Source organism: Montipora capricornis, chromosome 9 (assembly GCF_036669925.1).
Source record: "Montipora capricornis isolate CH-2021 chromosome 9, ASM3666992v2, whole genome shotgun sequence".
Lineage (NCBI taxonomy): Eukaryota > Metazoa > Cnidaria > Anthozoa > Scleractinia > Acroporidae > Montipora > Montipora capricornis.
The window spans coordinates 48,099,406-48,117,123 of NC_090891.1; the positions used below are offsets into that span (position 1 = coordinate 48,099,406).

General features: G+C 38.5%; 2 protein-coding genes across 4 annotated transcripts in view; both read right to left on the reverse strand.

Moving 5' to 3' along the window:
* LOC138015563 (potassium voltage-gated channel subfamily H member 6-like) overlaps nucleotides 1-5,617 on the reverse strand; it is a 29,198-nt gene extending 23,581 nt beyond the window's left edge. The window contains exon 1 of one of the 3 annotated variants that reach the window (XM_068862637.1): nucleotides 5,534-5,617. In XM_068862637.1, the coding sequence (XP_068718738.1) occupies nucleotides 5,534-5,560 (27 nt within the window). In that variant the 5' untranslated portion in view covers nucleotides 5,561-5,617. Of the gene's footprint in view, nucleotides 1-1,720; nucleotides 2,192-5,533 lie in introns of those variants that run through there. The other 2 variants (XM_068862633.1, XM_068862638.1) reach the window with 2 other exon arrangements.
* Nucleotides 5,618-9,056: 3,439 nt separating this feature from the next.
* LOC138017060 (glucosamine-6-phosphate isomerase 2-like) lies at nucleotides 9,057-17,660 on the reverse strand. The gene is made up of 5 exons (XM_068864267.1): nucleotides 17,562-17,660; nucleotides 15,512-15,665; nucleotides 14,491-14,775; nucleotides 12,810-12,994; nucleotides 9,057-11,485 (listed from the first exon to the last, which is right to left on the reverse strand). Exons 2-5 carry the CDS (start codon nucleotides 15,633-15,635, stop codon nucleotides 11,216-11,218), a joined length of 864 nt encoding a protein of 287 aa, XP_068720368.1. The 5' UTR covers nucleotides 15,636-15,665; nucleotides 17,562-17,660; the 3' UTR covers nucleotides 9,057-11,215.
* Between the last annotated feature and the right edge of the window lie 58 nt (nucleotides 17,661-17,718).

Below are 17,718 nucleotides of genomic sequence, written 5' to 3' on the forward strand. Positions count from 1 at the left end.
ATCAAGGGCGTAGCTTGGGGGGAGTCCTGGGGTGCCCGTGACCCCCCTCCTTCCTTTGTAAGCCTTTAAGCAAACAACCAACAGTATTTAGGTGGCGAAAACGCCACAATCTGGTGAGTGCCCTCTGTTTGACACAGTGTGACCCCCACCCTCCCCCTCTTTGAAAAATCCTGCAAATACTACGCCCCTGCAAATACAATGAAGTTGTACGCTCCTCGCCATGGGCTCCTGCTTCAAATGTCGAGTGAATTCGATAGACAAGCCAGAATGTGGCTAGAATGAGAGAATTGTAATTTATGCTCTTATGGCAACTGATGCGGAAGCCTCCTGCGGTTTTTTATTTCACGTAACTAGAGAGATTTTGCCATAAAAGCTCGAAAATTCTGTTATTCTAACTTGTCAGGCCTTTCTCCATATCTTTAGATAACAGGCAAGAAACTAGCCAGAATCAAACAAGTTTCTTTGGCTTTTGGCAAAACGCAAATTTCGACTGATTCAGCATGGCGTCAGTTTGCTGTTTGCCGTAAATGCGACGTGATCTTTTTTTCATTCTTTGTTATACCATGGGAAATGTTTTGTTTAATTTTTTAAAATCTAGATTGAATAGAAAAAGAAAAATTTAACAGTTGATATGACGGTAATATTCTAGGAGAGCTTTGAAAATCTCACACCTTAAAAAACCGTGAGTAGAAATTCTGTTATGCCATCGAACTCTGACTATAAACATAATTTATTTCAGGCATGCAAATGTCATATTGGAAGAATTTTCATGTTTATCGACTAAGCAATAACAAATGACTCGCCAGCAGAGGCCTCAAGGTGTTTCAGTGTACATACACAAATAATCGTTGATATTTAATAATGGATATGTCAACAGCATTGTATTTGTTTTTACGTTGTGACAACTGAAATATCTAACTACAGCGAAAGAAAAATGTATCTTTTATTATGCTATGGATATCGATATTTTGACACTGACTGGGTAAAAAACGCCCCCGGTCAGATGGCAATTCATGATTGGAAATTTTAGTTTCGTGTTTTTTTTTAAGGGATCCTGAACATTCACGGCACCAGAAAAAAAAGGATTGAGGATTTTTTTTATAGAAGCTTTAATTTGCACTGCAAGGAGAAGGTAGATTTTCTGTTTAGCCTTGAAGATGCATGTACTAATAAATAATACATTGGTAGAGCGAATCGATGACCATTTTTGCTCCATATTGACAAAAGCGCCGTTCTAATTTCTAGTTTCATTTTTTTTCTTCAAGCTTTGATTCACGCAACGCTGGAAGTATTCGGAAAAGTGTGGGATGTGTCGGCATAAAGTTTGTACATGATATTTGTATTTTAGTCACTGAGATCAGTTAAATATGGACAAATGGATTAAGATACAGAGCAGGCATGAAACGATTCATCACGTAATCTCAAAACACGGAGTGGAGTCCTTTCTAGACTTTACTTCTTGAAAATTACGCTAAAAAACAGAGATGAAGTCGGTGTTTAAAATGCTTTGAACGCCCTCGAACTGTGTTTGATCAAAATCAACCCTAATTATTCAGTCCGCGAAAGATACGCACTGGTAGAAAATCCCAAATATTATCCCAACAAACTTACTCTAAGACCCTTAATTAAAGCCTTACAGGAAAAGGTGGCATAAATATAAAAATCACCAACGTTAAAATTGCAGTTAGAAATTTACGGTATTACTGGAGTGACAACATACACTCTAACCTCAGCCCTCACAAGTCGCCAACGCGCCATGCCAGTTCCTTCCTTCTCGGCCAAGTGACGCTGCTCAAATTCCCAACCGTTATCACTTGTATACAAACAGCGCCGGAGATTCACCAAGCCGATATCAATCCAGGGAACATTTTAAGTATTTATTGCTTCTTATTCGAGCAAGGACTTCACGATTTCAGTTTGCTTTTTATTGCACGGCACTGAGATTGTCTTTACTTGGTTTATCAGCCAATCACATAGTGTAGACCTGGTGCAGATGGTCCTCGATGGAGAATATTATGAAAACTCAACATTTGGTCAGAATTTAATTTTTCTTCTTAATGTGCCTTAATAGGGTCTTTGGTAATAAGATTTAAGGGTTTAATTTCAAAACTAAGGTTTTCTTCTTATTAAGAAATGGAAGGTGGGCGACACTGAAAATAATGCCAAATTGCCAAAATTTACTTGTTCTGACACTAAGTGGTCTCTAAAAGATAAAAACATATGTCTAGGAACTCATTGCACAATATGTACACATCTTTAATCGTATTTTGTATTGGTGTAGTTTAAAATATGAAACAATATTGCCAACGAAGATCAGATGAATGTAAAAAACGGAACAAGAATGTTCCGAAGTGTATGAAAGACGACTGGAAATGACTCATTTAGCAGATGTCGTATATGAGATTACTAAACTAAAAGGAAAGTGTGGCGGTTATTTTGGATCTCAGTAGTCACGAACGAATGGCAGGTGGAAAGAATGAGCTGTAGTAAAAAATATTATTTTCTGAAAACCATTTTCGACTGAAATCGATAAATTTAAAAAATGTTGAGAGGAATTGAAGACTGAATTTATTTTATCTTGCTCCTGTTTGTCTCAGATGCTATAGATATTCTGAGTATCACTGAGAGATCTGTTTACGGGTTCATTGGAAAAAGAGTAGATAAATAAGAACTCCTCTATTAAATATGAATAATGATGACATGTTTTCCTGTGGCCTATTAAAAGTGATGGCAAAATGCATGTGGGGCGCTCGTGTCTCGTTTGTGTCACGTGGCTTATATTAGTTAAACATTATTAACGTAAATGTTGTTTGGCCATGTTAAGTTGACCATCTGTTTAAAAAATTACTCCCTTCTTGTCGAGAGATTAGAAATATTGAATGTACAGCTCCATCGAGTGAAAACCCTGCCATCTGTTTCGTTATTCTAGAATTAAAATTGTTGTAATTATTTTCGTGCCGAGTTACTTTTTTATATATGACTCTCCATGCAAGGCTGAGTTTTTTTCGTTTAGACTATAAAATAGTGGTGCTGATAGAACGATGGATATACTAACCCCTATGTAAAGGAATCCAGACGGCCCTCGGATTCTATTTTCCGGACTCAAAGGTTCCACCGAAATGGATCATGAATTGCAATCAAATCCGTGGAATCTGGATTCCATACAATCGATTCCGGACTCCACGCTCTGGATTCCGGATTCCAAAGCCTCACATTTGCTGGATTCCGGATTCCGGTTTCCTTCACATCGGGCCAGGTATGAAAGTCATGTATTTGGACCACAGATTCAAAGCGATTCTTGTGTTAGAAAAATATTACCGTGGTTAAAGGAGCATGTCTAACAGTTGCAAAGAAGCATGTAAAATAATCTAGGCTTGAACGGTAATCAAATTCATAGCCATGATGCTCTCTGCTCTACAAATCAGCTGCGGTAAGATCGAATTTAAGATCGCATTGATTCCCTTCCGACAACTAAATTTGCTTCAAATCCGTAATAGACCAATTCGGCTAACTCAATGCTATACCAAATCCTACCATTTGGGAATAAAATGTTTTGTTCCAAGTATTTCCATATCATTTAAATATGAATGCTACGTACATCATCATGCAAATGCAATACACAAAGATTATTAGCCCCGAGATATTTGAATTGGGTACAACATTGAGTTAGCCGAATCGGTCTATTCCAACGTAAGAATTTTATTTGTTCTCCACCCCATTTCCAGTCGTTCACAAGTTATCGTAAATTAAAAAGATCTGTGGTCTGCGTTAGCCGTCAAGGTCTGTGGAGTCGATAATTAACAATTACTCGCCCGAAGGCGAGGTGAACAATTGTTCATAGTATAACTACATAGGTTATTATTTGAAAAATATGCATTATCTTTAAAGCAATGAATTTCTTCATCTGTCACCTCGACAAAACGACTTGCCGCCATTTTGAGAAAAATCTCTTCGGTGATTATCGGGTATTAGTATCACCCAACTAGTAGACTAATGCAGATCCTGCATTTTCATTGGCTACGCTACTAGAGGCCCGGACTATTAGTAATAGTCCTCGAGTAACGAAACGCATGACACTTTCTTTCGTTTTATTCCCAAATAAATATTTCTTCAACTTGCATTTGCTAACGTTGTTAAAAAACCTTTTCTGCCCGACTAAAACAATTAGACCCTTCGCCCTCAAGGGCTTCGCCTCATTGACTCGTAGCTACGGGTCTAATTGTTAAATAATCGCCTCAAGTGCAGCCAATCAGCGGAGATAAGAGAATTTTCAATAATCACCTATGTAATTATACTAATATGCGATAACGCAGATCTCATAAAGAAAGAAGAATAAAAGAATGAACCAGCTTGCTATACTGGCATCACGGCATAGCCTGCTAATTTCACCGCTAATTGCATGGTACATAACTTTTGAATGACTCAGTTTTCCCAGAAAAAGGAGTCAAGGTCTGCTTTGGAGAACAGACAAACAAAAAAACAAACAAACATGCAAACAAACATTGAAGGTTAAGAGGAATTTTGAACCATTTTTTTATAATTATCAAAAACTAACTAGGAGCAGTGAGCGCCATTGACGATATCAAAGATTAGAGTAAAGTGAAACAATGAGTTCTATTTTGCGGTTAAAAATACTATTTTGGGTTGAACAATTTTCAGCTGGTCCCTTTTACTTTGCATTAATTCCCGGTCATGAATATAATAAAAAACCGGGTTTAGATACTAGTTAAACTAAAAATAAATCAAAAACCCACTCATTTGTGCTCATTCAAGGGTTGTCTTGTCACAGTATCAACGTGTGTCAGTTGTCATGTGTTCATCAGTAGTGAGCTTAAGCAACGGCGACGGCAAGGGCAACGAGAACGTCGTCGTTAAATGTGAATTCGCGTTATTGTAATCACTTCGCGATCATTCCACGCATTTTAACATGACAAAGGAGTGGCAACCCTCACGGAACGAAACTGGTATGGACGGCGCTCAATTTAGGGGAGAAAATGAAAATTTTTCCTTAAGCGCTGACGTTCTCCCTAAAACCTCAAATTGGGTCATTTCACGTTGTTGTTTTGCTGAGGACGGCAAAGAAATAGACTGGCAAAAATGAAAAGATGCCCGTGAGGGGCGTGCAAAGCTATTGCTTTTGCCAACTAAATACTGTATGCAAATTTGTGACGTTCTCGTTGCCGTCGCCGTTGTCGTTGCTAAAGCTCCGTAGTGTATCGGTGGCGGGAACGGTGGAGGGTTTTGTTTGTGTTTGAGTGGTTTAAGTGTTGTGTTAGGGGAGGGGATTGCAAACCAGTCTAGTTTGTATTGGCGACAAATGAAACAAATGCGGAAATTGGCTCAATAACAACGAATGCAAATTACGTTTCTAGTTAAAGAGGATAAAATAAGAGATTGTACAGAACTGCGTGGTAGCTGAAATAATTAGTTTACGAAATTCAAATCAAAATTTTTGAATATCCCATGTTTTTGGGATGTTAAGATGATATTATCTACAAAGTACGCAAACCGGAAATCAAGAATGAAATCTTACCATTGTTGGAGAAGGCGGTGGTCCCATAATTCGTGAAACAACTCTTCTTTTGCCCAAAGTTGATCGAGCTCAATTTTGAACAAGCGAGGTTCTTTAAAAACCAAATGTACTGAATACATTCACATGGAGAACACAAAGCTTCTTGGGAACAAAAACCTCATGAATAATTTTTGTTTTACTTCTTTGGGCGATGTTGTGATTGGACATTAAAGCAGCGGTTTTCTTGTGGAGAGAAGGAAAAAATTGTTGAAGCCTTAAAGAGATATTATCTTAACCAACCAATTAGTTTGGTGCATAGAGACGCCGCTTCAACGAAGCAACAAGAAATTTTAATCGTTAGAGATTGTTGATTTCCTCGTCTAACGATAAAAAAAGCTAGAATCTCCTACATCAGTCGACTTAAGTTCTCAATACAAGAAAACGGAAAATGAAAAAAAAAAAAAAAAATGGAGCTAAGAGTTTCACAGTATCAGGGGATAAAAACTAAAGATGCGTTCGATTGACCGTATTGCGGATTAGGAATACATGGAATATTAGTTAGAAATTCTTTGTTTTTAGGGAGATTCACATTAAAATTGTCAAGTATCTGCTAAAATGCTATTTTAAACATATTTTTATTATCCTTGCTGCTTCGAAACGCGCCAAACATACCGTTTTAATCATCACTCCACGTATTCTTATACCGAAATAGGGCCAATCGAACGCGCCTTAAATTAAATGGTGGTACGTAACAAGTAAAAACTTGAAGCTCCTGATCTGTCCGTCCGTGTCGAAGAGAAAGAAGCAATGCGCACTAATATCGTAGTTTTAGACTGAAAGACACTCCGATCATTTTACCGACCAGACGCGCCACATCGACCTTTTTCACTTTCGGTTCAAAAACCAATGAGAAATATTAAATTTACTATCCCTCCAGGGCCCGGTTGTACAAAATCCGATTAACGCTAATCCCAGATTAAAAATTAACCAAGGAGTTTATTTTTCTACTTCCAAGCGCAGATGAGCTGTTCAACGTTGATAATTGGCAAAACTTTACATCAGAAGAAGTGAATCTTGAAAAACAAAAATAAGCGAAAGAAACTTTCACCAAAAAGTTGAAAACGTGAAACAAAAGTCTACGCTAATCCTGGATTAAATTAATCGGCCTTCGAACAACCGGGCTCAGGGGCTTTCGTTTTTTTGTGCGAAGGCCCCGCCGGCTAAGAGAAACGATGTGATCTGGGAACGAGAATGGGAGATCGAGAGACCGATTAGTGCGCACGCGCATACCCAACAGTGTTGAAAGAGGGGAGCAATCTAGGTATGTTCCGATTACGCTGGAAAATCGCCAAAAAGTGCTCAAAATGGTGCTTGAATTTTTGTAAAAGTTCTTGAAATTTTGAAATAGTGCTCGAAAATCGCTAATAATCTTGAATTTTTTCCAAGCAGATGTTCATATTCTTCTTGTCTAAAAGGTGACCACGGAAGTAAACCACCAATGTTTTTCGCACAAAAATTCTTTATTAAGATGTAAACCCAAGACCGACTCAGCCTAGTCCCTCAACCGTCAAGTTCAGTTTCACCATAGTTTCTAAAGAACTCCCACCGGGTCACAGAAATGTATGGACCGTACAACTGTTATATGAGGCCCGGTTCAAACGTCGAACGTTACATGTTCTGAATCTAATGCAACTGAGAAAAATCTATTGTTTTCTTTCATTTGCATTAGATTCGGCACATGTGAAGTTCGACGTTTTAGTCTCTTTTCGTTCTATGATATCGAAGCGTCAACGGAAGCTCCAATCACAATCTCAAACAAAGTTTTCGTCAGCTGCTGCACTGAACAGCGATAATTGCAAGAGCATTTACATGGCGACAGTCAGGCGACAAGGTCCCATTATTAAAGTTTGTGATAATAGAATAACTTGGCTTACTGAAAACGTTTCGAAGACAAAGTAGTGCTTTAAACATGTGGGAAATTGGAAACAGTGCTTAAATGTTGCCTAAAATGCGAAAAAATGCTCAAATTTTGCCCAAAAAGAAATAAAGTGCTCAACAATACTGGAAAGGTATCCAAATTCGAGAAAGTGCTCAAAAAGTGCCAAGCGCAATCGGAACATACCAAGGGTGAACCGCATCAACTTCATTCGACATTCGCCACGATAATAATAATAATAATAATAATAATAATAATAATAATAATAATAATAATAATAATAATAATAATAATAATAACACTTTATTTATGTAGCGCTGATTACATTACAATGTCCAAGAGCGCTTTACAAGTTCCAAAAATAATAATCGTAATAATAATTTCCAATTTATACTAATATACAAATAAAAGAATAAGATAATACAAAATATAAAATATTAAAAATCAATAATTAGTAATATTTAAATATGTACTCATAGCTAACAAAAATATGAGCTCTTAAAAAGATGTCTTAAGTTTCTTCTTAAAAGTGTCAATAGAGTCACATGCACCTCCTAATTTCCAAAGGAAGACTATTCCATAATCGAGGTGCACAAACAGAGAAGGCACGTGAGCCATACGTCTTGATATTAAATTTGGGCTCATGCAGGAGCAATTGCGTAGACGATCTTACCATACGCCTTGGAACATAGGCTTCTAATAATTCACTGAAATAACTAGGTGATAAACCATTAACTACTTTAAACGTAAATAATAAAATCTTAAATATTATCCTCTGGTCTACTGGTAACCAATGTAATTCTATCAGTAACGGTGTGATATGATAAAATTTCCGAGAACGAGCTATAACTCGAGCAGCAGAGTTTAAAACATATTGCAAACGCTGAATAAGAAAGTTAGGCAAAGCAAACAAAAGTGCTTTACATGAATCAGTCCGAGAAGTAACAAATGCATGCATTAAAGTTTTAGCAGTATCGTAACTCATATAATAACAATTTTAAGAAATGTTAAATAGCTGTTGAAGCAAAGTTTAAATAAACGCTTTTAAACTCATTCAGCATTGATTCAACTTCGATTCAACTTGTTAAATACACTTACATGTAAACATTGACAGTGACGGCGTGTAAATAAAGGAAACAGCAAGCAACCTTCACCTGCTTATTTTTTAATTTCTGGTACCTAAAACCAGCACGTGCCGGTTTAGTAAATTAAAGGAAACAAATCGTTCTGCGCGGCTGTCTGTGATTAGTTGGGTCGTAGCCTGCATAGCAAAGCGTTTCCAGCGGGCGATGAGCGAACTCTTTTTTTTTCGGCCGCGCGAGAATAGGGCGAGCGCAAAAAGAAGTGGTGGTCGCAGGTCGAATAGACAGTTGTTTAAAATTATGGAGTTCAAGTTTTCCCGTTGCTTGGACCCAATAAACAACGAGCAGTCCTTCTTTCGCCGATTTGTTAGTCAAGCGCGAGAAGACAGGCACGAGTATAAAATGGCCGCGCTAAATCTGGATTTGATTCCTCCTCGAATTCAGATTTCGCGCGCCCACTTTTTCTCGTGCCTGTCTTTTCCTAAAGAATGAGGGACGTCTTGTAGTCTATGCTCCAAAATAGCTCTTTGAGAAATTTACGTGTATGCTCTCGGAACACAAGAATACTACTCTACTCACAGGAATTCGCACCACCAGAAAGTTAAAGAGGCGGTCTCAGTCTCCAGATTTACAACATAGTTTCTACACAGGATTTGTTCCTAATAGACCTTTTTCGCTTGTACATTTTCTTTTCCCAAATACAGATCATGTGATAATACTCAGGAGGTCTGGTCCTTTGTTTTGCTCATTTAAGAGAGCGCATGCAAGCAAGCAGTATCTAAACATGTAGATATCAAAAGTCACTTTTTGTTAGAAACCCGAAAAAACTGTAACTGGACTACATTGGAAGTAGAAAAAACGAGAGATATCTAAGTGCGGGATGCAATTATTTAATTGCAACTTGTGTCGAAATTTTGTTGTGCAAGCAGCGATTCATACAACCATGCGCAACTTACCTCGTTTTCGATGATCACACGAGGTAAAGGCAACATGTCAAAAAGTCGTTGTGATACAAGTTGCAGGGCTGGCTGTAACAAGTGAGCGAGAGTAACACGTAATTACAATCATTCAAGATTGCGGCGTCCGTGTTTTGAAGCCCCTTCCAAACGTATGCGGGTATTTTCGAAAACGGAATTGCTTTCCTTCGTTTATGAAAAAAAAAAATCTGCGTCCACACGAAGCGTTTTCGAATCGTATTTACCGGTCAACAAGAATACGCAAAAAACGATTGAAAACGCTACCCTCAAGCTATAGAGCATGCGCTCTTCGTTTGATCACGACCTATGATGTCATCATGTTTTCACCGGTCCACACGAATACGATTCACCCCCATTTGACAAAAATCTACAACTGGTCTCGTATTCCCGTGGACGGGAGACAAAAACGGAGGAAAAAGTGTCCGTTTTCGAATATATCTGGATACGCGTGGACTGAGTCTGAAATTCATTTATTTCGGACACAAACGCTTTCCCTTCGCTTTCTTATCTTCCTTTCAAAGGTATAGCGAAGATATAGTTGACGTCACCTATTGTCATTAATGTGCCAACCAGAGCCAATGTTCATAAACAGATATCTTCCCCATTGTACTTTTTGCACTGTTAAGATTTCATTTCAATTCAAGCAAACGAACAAAGTTGTTTTCAAAAATAGATTATTTTTCCTACTCGATGTAAAATCAAACCACATTGTGACAAATCCCACTGCTGTAAACATAAAAAAGCCACCCTGTGACATATGATAATCAAAAACCTCCTCATGTAAACCAGTTAGGAGAATCAAGAAACACATGCATATCAGAATAAAACCCGACGAACAATTTTCTTCGTTATGGAAAATAGTTACAGGAATTTTCGTTCAAAATGCTTTTGTATTTTTAATATATTACTGTTTATTATCCCGACATGCGCATGTCTTTTTTGAAACTCTGAAGTAGCTTATTATTATGCATCGAAATTCAAGGCGGCTCGCATGTTTCAACACAGTTCAACCAACTGTGCAACTTTAGCAGGCTCTTCCTTTAAAAATGGCGCGCGGTCGAAATATAAGGGCTTGGTTACTAGTTTTGAAAGGAAACTAACCAAGCCCTTATATGTCGACCGTGCGCCATTTTCAACAAAAGAGCCTGCTTTGCAAGCTAGTACTACTTGGAAGGATTCAATCTACCGAACTGTTTCACGTAACAGCAATGTTATGGTACCAAATAAACAACAATAACAACCCTCAACAAATAAACAAATAATAACAACTATGCAAAGTTAAGAAAATTCATAGCAACCTCCACAACTGGAAAATTTTAAGGTGGCTCTGAATCCGCTCCAGGAAATTTTTTTTCTCTAACTTTGCAGAGAGTTTCATCTCAGCCTGCTGAGCACTTTTCAGCAGCAAAATATAGGTTGCTTTTAGATGGCTCTTTTGTGGCCATGGTAACGTATTACGTCACATTGATAAAAGCATCTTGTTAAGCAATTATTGATGGTTTATTTGGTGCCATAATATTGCCATTACATGAAACAGAGTTGTAGAATTAATCTTTCTGATAAGCCACTCCCTCTAGTTGTTGAAACCTGTGTTATTTCAGAGATTATGATCATTGAAAGATTTGAAAGGCGATTTCTTTCCAATCTATGAAAACACTTCCTTTCTTTTCACTGTTGTTTATCTTTTAGATTAAACTCTTCAAATCTTCTACAGACGATCATCAGTTTTCAGCTTTTTTGCACTTGGTGGAGCAGTAGGATCCTGTGGGTCTTCGACGAGCTTGTTGTGAACATCCATCAAGCCTTTGAAGTACTTAACAGTCCGAACTCTCAACTCCATTGTCGCATCTTCATCCACGACAAAAATTGTTTGAGGATGCTGCTGAAATGCTGACACAGTACACATGTGATTTACACCTTCCTCGGTTGCCTGACGAAGGGCATGAGCCTTCTTAACACCACTGATTAAAATAAGAACCTGAAAAAAACGAAACCAACTAAACTTTCAACTGCTCTGTCAGTGCCATAATAATGATAATAACATCAGCAATATAGTGCGGTTTTCAATTGAGTGTCAAAAGTAATCAGCGAATTGCTTTGGCTTTGCATTTACTTCTCTCAGTGATTGGTTCAAAGTTCTCACATCACTTTTTCAACCAATCAACAAAAATCAATCGTGGCTCGCGTGTGCACATTATCGCGCGCTTTGTATCGGCTACTTGTAATTACTTTGAGCTTTGATTAGTTTACTGGATTGTCGCCGTCCTTTTTGATTGCCCAAAGTAATTACTTTGGTTTTGGTTTTACGACACTCAATTGAAACTCGCTCTAATAATAATAATGAGCTTTATTTAAGTGCCAACTGTATTTTTAGCACTGGGGAACTAATAATAATTGGAGACACTATACAGAAATCAAATCAAATCAACTCATATCAAATCATAGGTCTGTTTTTTGAGGAAAGTGCAAAACCGAAGTAAATGTACTTAGAGAAAAACCTCTTGGAGTATTTAGGTAGAGAGCAAACTCAACCCTCATGCTGCCGAGCCTGGGAATCTACATAACCCACGCCACATTGGTGGGCCACTGAGCCATTCCTGCTCCCTAAATAACACCACTCCTCTGTTGTACACTCCTCTGTTGTACTGAAGTGTGGTCAGAGAATTAACATAACTCATTTAACACTTCTGCAAATGAACATAAGCCATTCCACACATAAACCATTTTCACACAAGACAGCTGGCCAACTCTTGCCCAATCCAATAGCAAGCTTTCAATCTACATGTACTGTATAACATACACTTCACGGGTCATGAAGTTTACTTGCCAATGGACAAGGTTGGATTAAAACTATTTTTCTTGGCCTGCTGCCAGTAAATAGATTTTACCTCAACTCGTTTGCTATCTTTAGGTACTTCCACCACTAAATTAATTAAAGCAAACGCACCAGAGTTAATTACATGTACGTCTAGAAATGGGCCTAATTAGATGCACATGGATTTCAATAAGCATTGCAAAGTGTCCTCTTGCTCTTCTCCCCAACTTCAACATCACTTGTGTCTCGGAAAAAAAAAGACAATACCGGGTAATTATTAACTTCATAAAGTGTCCCCCAAATGCTCCTTCTGAAGGAGCAGGACAAACAGCTGCATTTACCCTAAGCTAAAAATAATGCTAGCAGCTAACCTTTACCCTTACCTTCTTGTTAGAAATAATTAGCAAAGGCTTACACTAAAAGGGACACTTTGTATTGGACATCCATATAATTAGGCGCATTTCCAGATGTAAGTGAGGCACTGTACCTCTTTGGCATCCATAACAGTGGCAACGCCAACAGTTAAAGCCATAGTTGGCACCTTAGACATGTCATTATCAAAGAACCGGGCGTTGGCCACAATTGTCTCCTTGGCCAAGGTCTTGACACGAGTCCTTGACACCAGAGAAGATCCAGGTTCATTAAATGCAATGTGACCATCACTTCCAATTCCTGAAAAAGAGCCAAAGGGTGGATTTTATTGTGACAATAACTTCAAGGTTTACCCTAAGGCAGGTGTATAGTGCAAGAGGACAGAAGGCATGCTGCAATGTATCCAACAACACGTCTAACATGATAATGAGATTAAATTAGTTTTGATGAGGGAGAAAAACTGGAGTTACGCCAGAGAAAAACCCTCAAGTCAGGTTGAGGTTCACTAAAACTCTGCCAATCTGTACAAAGGCAGAGGTGGGAATTGCAGTTGAAAACCACAAGGCCAGCCTGACACCTCCAAGGTGCACAGCAAAAGGTATTCTCCTTCCCAGTGGTCATCCATTCACACATTAACCCTGTCTGACAGGACTTAATTGAACTTTGGTAAACAAGGGGAACCAGTGTTTTCTTTTACATAGCTGGGCACAAAGACTCATAATAATAGGGGAAACTGTAAATCATATCAAATTAAATCAAATCAACGTACATGTATTGACTCCTCAGAGTGAGACTTAATTAACCCATTCACACCTCAAACACCATCGCATGCCCCCCATTCACGAGTAAAGTCGTCTGGCGTTAGACAGAGTAAAATCTATCAAGTGTTACTCTCAGGGATCAGTGGGTTAATAGATTTTACTGTCTAATGCCAGACGATTTTCCTTGTCAATGGGGTAATGGGGAAGGGGGGTGGGGGGTGGGGAGGAGGGGGGGGGGTTGGTGGGCAGGGCAGTTCAGGAGTCAACAGGTTACGAATCAAAATAAAATCAAATGTTAACTTCATCATGAGAGGTGAAAATGAGAGAGCACTGAGATAAACCAATCCAGGTAGAGTAGAGAACCAACAAACTTGGAACGTGTGAAATGCAATGTCTTGGAATCCAACCCCAGACACATTGGAGAAAGGCAAGTGGTGTAACCACTGTGCCTACACTGCTCCCCTCTCATGTATTCTGGATTCAAAATATCTCCTGTTACTTGTGCCTTTACAAAATTAATATCAAAGCTGGAAATCCGATTATTTCCTTTTGAATAACGCTGTTCAGCTGGGGTTCACTTTGGGCTACTTTGCAAACACTCAGCTCCAACTCCAGCTCCCCCCTCATGTATCCTGGATTTAAAATCTCTACTGCTACTTGCAGCTGGAAATCAGATTTCTTGTCGAAAAATGACACATTTTATATTCAATTGAGGGGGTTCATTGAGGGTCAAGCACGACACAAATTGACTGATTATTAAAAACGACTTTTGCTTTCATCATCTCAACCTACTTAATTAAATTAAAAAGGCCTGCCTGCAAAACCATGATCACCTCCTAACCCGATGAAGATACAATAAAAAGTAAGGAAAGTGTAAGATTCCCAACTTGTTTTTACATGTACCTGCAAATTGTAGTCAGGAAAGTTCTAAACCCGTGAAAGTAGCTGAGAAACGTTTGGTTGCTTGCACCTTTTAGAGGCATTGCATAAATTATTTGATTTGCAAAAGAGAATATTGTAATATGGCTCTCATACCTCCTATAAACAGATCAACTCCTCCAGCTTGAGTGATCTTTTCCTCGTAATTGTCACATTCAGCATCCAGGTCTTCTGCATTACCATCCAAAATGTGCACATTTTTGGGATCTATGTCGATATGCTTAAAGAAATTATCCCACATAAAAGAATGGTAGCTCTCAGGGTGATCACGTGGTAGTCCAACATACTCATCCATGTTAAATGTCTTGACATAGTTGAAAGAAAGTTCCCCTCTATTACAAAATTCAACAAGCTTCTTATACATTCCAAGAGGTGAACTACCTGAAAGATGCACAATTAACTTATCTCAGAGAAGTTTTAACTGAACCTCTATACTTCTAATGATATGAAATAACAGACACCGCGATAATTATACTGGTACTTGACATGAGTGTATGTTCAGTTTCATCTTCTATGGTGTGAGCAGAGGAGACTGGATTATCTAGTTACTAATGGGGGAGCTCCCAAGGTGACGAAAATATGTATGATTTATGAAATTCATGTTTTTGTTCAAACCAGTCCTGTATTTTTTAAAGGCCCACCTTCAACCGACAAGCATTGCGTGCCACGGAACAATTTTCATATATGAAAATTCCACCCAAATCCGAGATTCATCCAATCAGATCGCTACGATAAGCAATGCGAATTTCCATAACAAAAACAAACAGTCGAAAAGCCTGTCGGTTGAAGGTGGGCCTTTAATAGGTTACATCTCTGAGTGAACAAATTCAATTTTCAACACTACTGGTAAAAGGACTGACAAAACGTTGAGACAGCAGAAAGCAAATTGTTACTTTTAAGAAGATTATGACATGTTTTGATGTTACGAACATCATTGTCAGTTACAAAATATTTGGAGAAAACTGTTAGGACTATATAACATGTTTCGCCTGGTTGTTATATAATCTTCTTAAAGGACTGACAAAACAGAGACTGACTTAAAAGCTGCAGTTACAGCACCTTGTTCTCTATAACCTAGTGCAGTGGTATGGATGAAAATGACACTAATAATAAATACCTGTAGGTAGACCAAGTACAAAAAATTTGTCAGGCCCAGGTTGAAACTTCAGAATCTTGTTGCGCACATATTTGGCAGACCACTCCGATAATTTATCATAGTCGTCACAAATAACCAACCTCATGCTTTTGATGGAAGATTGTTTTGTTGGTACCTGGGAAGGAAGATGATTCATGAGTCATTAAGGATGACATCTGCAGGGTCACTGACACACCCTCATGCATTAAACTCTGATCACTCAAAAGCAGTAACCCTCTGTAGGAATGTATATTTTGAAGTGTGGGTTAAGTTAAAGCGATCCTTGCACTTATCAGGATAATTAAAGCAATATATTGTCTCTTATCTAGATGCCTGAAAAACTCAGGTGGCTTTAACAGGATTCAAACCCATGACCTCTGCAATGCCAGGGCAACGCTACCAACTGGTAGGTTTCTACACGAAACGATTGCATATAAAAAATGATATTGTTTAGATAAAAGCAAGGATCACTTTTTCTCTTTCATTGTCAGAATTCGTAACAAACCTAAGCAAAAGCCTGTTTTTGGCTAAATTGCTGGCTTTTTTCCATAATACAAAACCCTTTCAACAAGAATTCACGAGGCGGTAACCAGGATGCGTTGCTCAAAAGATCCTGTCATTTTAATGTTTTTACCAGATACATTGTTGGGCTATATGATTGTATTTGTCCCATTACACACATATAAACAAAAATATCCACAGAAATTTTATATCCTTGAGCTACATGTAGTTGCTACATGTTCCAACACTCTGCAAAGTTCCCTTTGACTTACGGTTGTTTTTGCTTATGCGACCTCATACACCCTACGAGTAAGCCTTTTCTGAGACATCACTTTCAAGCTGGCTACCTTTTGCTGGAGAATTCAGGCCAGACCACAACACCAGGAATTCTGTGCCCTGCCCTTTTGAATACTGTATGGGATCTTTAATGTCCCACAGAGTTTCTGAACAAGGGTTGTGAGACGAGGCCTATGGTTTTTTCCTTTATCTGAGAAGGCTTAAGTCATGTACCATTATGTGCAGATATAATTAAAGGATTAGCACTTTCTCCTCATAGTGTTTGTCTAACAAGAGTAGAACTCCTAACCTCCTGCACAGTGGCATCACTGGATAATTAAATGAGGCAATCGGTCCACATTCCTAACATAACCCCTTCCTTCTGTTTAAAGCTGTTCTTGAATTTTTGCAGGTTATGTTTTTCTTCTCACTTCTCCCAAAAGAAGGTGATTTGTCCCTTTTAACAATATTTTCCATGTTGGCAGATTTCAGTTTCCTTTATCATGTCATCACTGATAGCATCACTAACAGTTTCGTTTCCCAACCATAATCCCACTTTGCTAACAACTCTTTCTTGACCAATAATATAACTACAAGAAAGATATTATGTATTGTCAAATGGGAACTCGGAAAAATTCGAGCCCCAAATGGGATCTGAATCCAAGACCCTCCCGAGATCTTGGATGCTCTAACCACTGAGCTACTGGAGACACATAGTCCAATTTTTCGATTACCATATATGACGCTTAACCGCATTGCGCAGTCACATTAAGGCATATTGGCAATAACACCTCGCCAACTGCATAAAGCAATTGCAATGAGGCATATCAGAGATGCCACCAATCAACCACCCAAGTGAGTATTGTGAGAAATACATGAGAGATGTCAATCCGAGGAAGGACTAATTTTAATAAATTGTTTGCAAAAGACAAAAGGAGAAGTGCAGTCTATCTTCATGAAGGGGGTGGTGTTATAATTATAGGCATTGATAATATGTGTACTAAAGTAGGTACCTGAAATCTTCCTATGGCTTCAAACAAGCAATAGTAATTCCATGGGGGGAATTGTTCGAAGCCTCCGGATTAAATTTAATGACATTAATTTTGTCAAACCAATGAACTTGTATGGAAGAAACACGTGATCACAAGAACCTGTGGCTTGTGAACTTGAGAAAAAAACCAACTGTAAACAATTAAGAGGCCACTTTTGGCACGTTTTCTTACCTCTAAGTTCAATTGTATAAGGGCATACTTACCGATTATCTACAAAAAGAAAGAAAACAATGGAGTTAGCGTGAAGCAGCGCGAACGACAGCGCGAACAGGTATGAAGACGACTTACTGCACAGCGGTTATTTGTGACGCGCGTGCGCTATAACATAAAATCTCTGTGTGGCGCGAGGCATACGAGGCA